The 4,575-nt window shown below is 31.0% G+C and overlaps 2 protein-coding genes across 2 annotated transcripts; one reads left to right on the plus strand and one right to left on the minus strand.

The window, feature by feature from the left end:
* The first annotated feature begins 6 nt into the window (after positions 1-6).
* Positions 7-725, plus strand: LOC118756873 (putative nuclease HARBI1). Its single transcript, XM_036491610.1, has 2 exons — positions 7-65; positions 122-725. Exons 1-2 carry the CDS (start codon positions 20-22, stop codon positions 502-504), a joined length of 429 nt encoding a protein of 142 aa, XP_036347503.1. The 5' UTR covers positions 7-19; the 3' UTR covers positions 505-725.
* Positions 726-3,875: 3,150 nt separating this feature from the next.
* On the minus strand, positions 3,876-4,383 carry LOC118756872 (the record flags this gene model as incomplete). Its single annotated transcript, XM_036491609.1, has 2 exons — positions 3,876-4,124; positions 4,195-4,383. Coding segments are annotated over 2 exons (438 nt in total), but the record flags the coding sequence as incomplete, so codon positions are not given.
* Positions 4,384-4,575: the final 192 nt, after the last annotated feature.

The raw sequence follows: 4,575 nt of genomic DNA on the forward strand, positions 1-4,575 counted from the left end.
CTGTCCAGTGCGGCGAGTCATGCAGAGAGCTTTTGACAATGGAAGCCGCAACATGCTTTTGATTGGTATTCTTTTTAATTTACTTTAAAATGTACATAATTAAAAAATAAGTTGCTTTTAGGCGATTCTGGATACCCCTTAGAGCCATGGCTCATGACGCCTTTACCGAACCAACCTGAGGGTACTCCTAAATTTCAGTACAACGAGGCGCTATGCAAAGCCCGAAATCCAGTGGAGAGACTATTTGGTGTACTTAAAGGAACGTGGCGATGTTTATCGCAACAAAGGGTGTTGTTATACGATCCTGGTTTTGCTGGTAAGGTTGTGAGCGCGTGCTCAACCTTGCATAACATCCGTTTGGGCGAGCAAATAAATGAACTTGACAACAATAATATAATAATAGAAACACATGCACATGCAGACGGTACCGACGAAAATTCAAATTCAGTATCTTCCGTTGCAAAACGTGTCCAAGACCGATTAATTACTAACTTCTTCTCTTAAATACTTGATTTATTTTATTTTAAATTTAGATGTTTATCTATGCACTGATTTTGTCTCCTAACCACTTAATTTTTTTCTTCTAAATTTACATACAGTATTCGTAATTTAGTTTTTCAGAATGTTTTCAATCAGAAACCATTTTCTCAAATTTTTTTTTAAATATAGGTTATTCTATAACAAAGACGTTAGAAATATATCTTGCAAACTTTGTACAATATTCACAAAAAATAATCAAACTTTAAAAAATTGTCATCAAAACTTCAAACTTTTCATTCAGAATTTTTATAAAATTTTGGAGTACTCAGTTTTGTAGCCCATTCAATTTTAGTACAACAAAGTGCAAGTTTGAAGTCGTTACAAAATACCGTTTTTTTAGAATTTTTTTGTCGAGGGTGTGGCGCATTTTCTTCCATATAACGAATAAATAAAATCTATTTTTATATGGAAGAAAATGCGTAATTGAATGGGCTACAAAACTGCGTACTCCAAAATTTTGTAAAAATTCTGAATGAAAAGTTTGAAATTTTGATGAAAATTTTTTAAAGTTTGATTAATTTTTTGAATATTGTACAAAGTTTGCAAGATATATTTCTAAAACATTTTGAATATTTTGAAAAACTAAATTACCAATATTTGTGTGAGTTACTGTATACACTATTAACAGTATAAAACAAAAATTAAAATATGTTTGAAGGCTTTTGAAATTTTATATAACTTTCTAATCTATAAAGCACTTCGAACCTATTTAATTTTTTAGCAAATAACAGTAGGTGGACAATCAATAACGACCGAAGACAAAATACTGTATTTAAAAAAATTAGGAAGTTAAAACTTTTTTGGTAATTAATTCTGGAATTGGTTATGGCAAAAACACAATTTTTATAACAAATTAATAAAAAAGTTTCAACTGGCTAAATTTTTTTAAATACAGTATTTTGTCTTCGGTCGTTATTGACTGTCCACCTACCGTTATTTGCTAAAAAATTAAATAGTGCTTTACAGATTAGAAAGTTATATAAAATTTCAAAAGCTTGAAGGCATATTTAAATTTTTGTTTTATACTGTTTATAGTGATTATGTAAATTTGAATTATACTATATTAATGATGTCAAGTTCATTTATATGTAGATGCATACGGCCTTAGTCACTAGAGGTGTCAAACTATCGATAGTCACACCATCGATAGTTTTGATAGTTTTCAGAAAAACTATCAATATTCACGATAGTCTCGAAAAAAACAAAACTATCGATAGCGCTATCGATAGCGCTAAATCAGTTAGGTTGCTTTGTTTTACAGGTCATAGTGAAATAAATATTATCTTATAAAAGTTATAATCATTCAAAATTAAGTAACTGCTAAGCCAAAATACTTCTCTTTTTAGAAATTCAAAAACAAACACAAGTTATACAAACAAAACAGGATTTACGATTAACATATGTATGTATTTTGGGCTAAATGCGTGCATATTTGAATATGACGTCGGCATCACACTAAAAAACAAAATTTTTAATTCAAATTAAAAAATTCAGGTATTACCAACAATAGTTCGATAGTCCTACTAAACTATCGATATTTTTGATAGTATAAGAAAAAATTATCAATGAGTATTGATAGTCTAAAAAAATTGAAACTATCGATACTATCGATAGTGCCATCGATAGTTTGACAACTCTGTTAGTCACATAAAATAAGATCGATTTGAAAAGTTGGGCAAATTGAAAAATTTTCTTAAAATATCACTTAACACAATTGTATAAGTCTACTTAATACAATTGTATAAGTCACATTACGTGATGAGTTGCTCGTTCACGACTGTTACGATTCGACCCCTGATTTTTATTAGTTCTCTTCATCTTAAGATTAATATTAATTCAGTTAAGAATTCGACTTTTAGAAAATAAATGAATACAAAAAAGTATTAAATCAACGAAACGTTCAAGATTTTAATTTAAAAGGCGCATGTGAAATTAAGGTACATAAATTTATATATCTTAAATACTATGTCATAATCATCACAAACATATAATTCGAATTAATTTTATAAAATATACAAAGTATTAGGCACCCCAATATAACACAATTTTTTAAATTTTTCTTTTGTTTATTTAATGTTTATTATTTTTTTATAAAAGCCTGGCCTACATAGTAGTATTTAGTAGTTACTAAAAATCCCGTTAATTTTTGATGATTTTTTATGGTTGACTGTGATGAGCATTTTCTTACATTTAAAAAAAAATTCGAACATACTTTTTATGCATGACACCGTCAACCATAAAAAATTATCAAAAATTAACGGGATTTTTTAGTAACTACTAAATACTACTATGTATACTAGAATTTAATGGGCTACAAAACTGCATACCTAATTTTTTCCAAAGATTCTGAATAAAAAGTTGGAAATTTTGCTGAAAGTTTGTAGAGTTTTTATATTTTTTGCACAAAGTTTGGTATTTAGATTTATGTGTTTTTTGTTAGATAGTGGGCCAGGCTTTTATAAAACAATAATAAACATTAAAAAAAACAAAAGAAAAATTTTAAAAATCGTGCTACATTGTTGTGCCTAATACTTTTGGCCAAGCCTGTATATTTTTAAAACTTAAGGTACATACTTCAATCAGGTACAAAATAATTAATTCATTTAAAACATTAAAGGAACAAATAACTAATTCATTTTGAAAATGAAAAGAAAAACTATAAACTTAACTCTTAAAACTACTATTTACATTTCTTAATACTTAAAATACTACTATTTACTGATTGCCGAGAGTAGCCGAGAGTCGATGAAAAGCCTCGGCACAGGCTTTCATCCCTTCTCCAACGACGGTCATAGCCTGAGCCATCGCAAGCGTCGCCTCCGTCTGCCTTGCATTGTTTTCGGCCATCACCTATTGATAAAAAGTATATGTATATTAACACGATTTATATAAAACATATTTAATAATATTTACTTCTCACCTTCAAGACATCTGTCTGCCTCGTACTATTTTCAGCCACCATCTATTGAAAAAAAGTATATATTAACACGATTTATGTAAAATGTAATAATACTATACTAGTCGACAAGAAATCCGACCTGTGGTATTGGACCATAATTTTACACATACATATGTAAAATTTTCCGCTGAACCCGAATATGAAGGCAAGATATAAGAAAGTATAAAGTTTTTGAGATATAGCCAAATTTCGGTTTTTTGAAATCTGATAAAAGTTCTCTGAAGTTATTGCAATTTTCTTGGGATATAGTCAATCTGAAATGTCTTTTAAATTTGGAAAATATTAAAAACAATCGCAAAATTATGGGCTTTACTAAATTTAAAGAGATTTCGGTTTGGATATATCCCAAAAAAACTGCAATAACTTCAGAGAACTTTTATTTCTGTAAACTTGTGTATTTATTTCTCACCTTCAAGACATCGGCTTGCTTTTCAGCGATTTCCAGAAATTCTTTCTGGGCATCGCTCTCTTCTTCCGCCCGCTTCCTCTTCAAACCCCTACGCGGTGTCTGCGCAGAACTTTTAGGTGTTCTGGCCTGCACCTCGCTGTCGGCACCAAACTCTGATGCTGCCGTCACTGCATGGAAGAGAATTTCCTCCCCATCCTCCATGGCCAATTGCAGCTCCTTATAGTTCAAAAGTAAAATAAAAAATTAGTAAATAATAAAAGAAATAATTGTATAACTATAAGCTCACCTCTTCCAATTGCACATTATCGGGCACCGCTTCGTGACCCTCGATGTAGTTGCTCCCAATCAGAGCAATTACGCGCCTCTCCATATCCGTTAAAGGCGGCTGGTCGATCGGCCTGTTGCCTGTTAGAGCCTGCTGCCTCTTCCGGTCACGTACGCGTACGCTTATACGGCTTTTTAAATCGCGCCAGACCTGTTTGCAAAATAATGAAATACATAGATAACAAATATGTAGTATATAAAGCCTTACAGCTTATTCATGAATGACCAAGGAAATAAAAGTACAAATAAATTTACACAGGAAGCTCAAACAAAATTAAACAAAAGCCCCGGGGGAAATGTTTAGTTATTTGTACAACGATTTTGGGGTGGGGATCGGAGGGGG

This window comes from Rhagoletis pomonella, unplaced genomic scaffold (genome assembly GCF_013731165.1).
Source record: "Rhagoletis pomonella isolate Grant_MI unplaced genomic scaffold, Rhpom_1.0 Rhpom_scaffold_12667, whole genome shotgun sequence".
Lineage (NCBI taxonomy): Eukaryota > Metazoa > Arthropoda > Insecta > Diptera > Tephritidae > Rhagoletis > Rhagoletis pomonella.

Excerpts from the sequence above, each read along its gene's own strand:
- LOC118756873 (XM_036491610.1), top strand. The coding sequence starts at position 20 with ATGCAGAGAGCTTTTGACAATGGAAGCCGCAACATGCTTTTGATTG. Across the intron at positions 66-121 it reads CCGCAACATGCTTTTGATTG|GCGATTCTGGATACCCCTTA; the intron begins GTATTCTTTTTA and ends AGTTGCTTTTAG.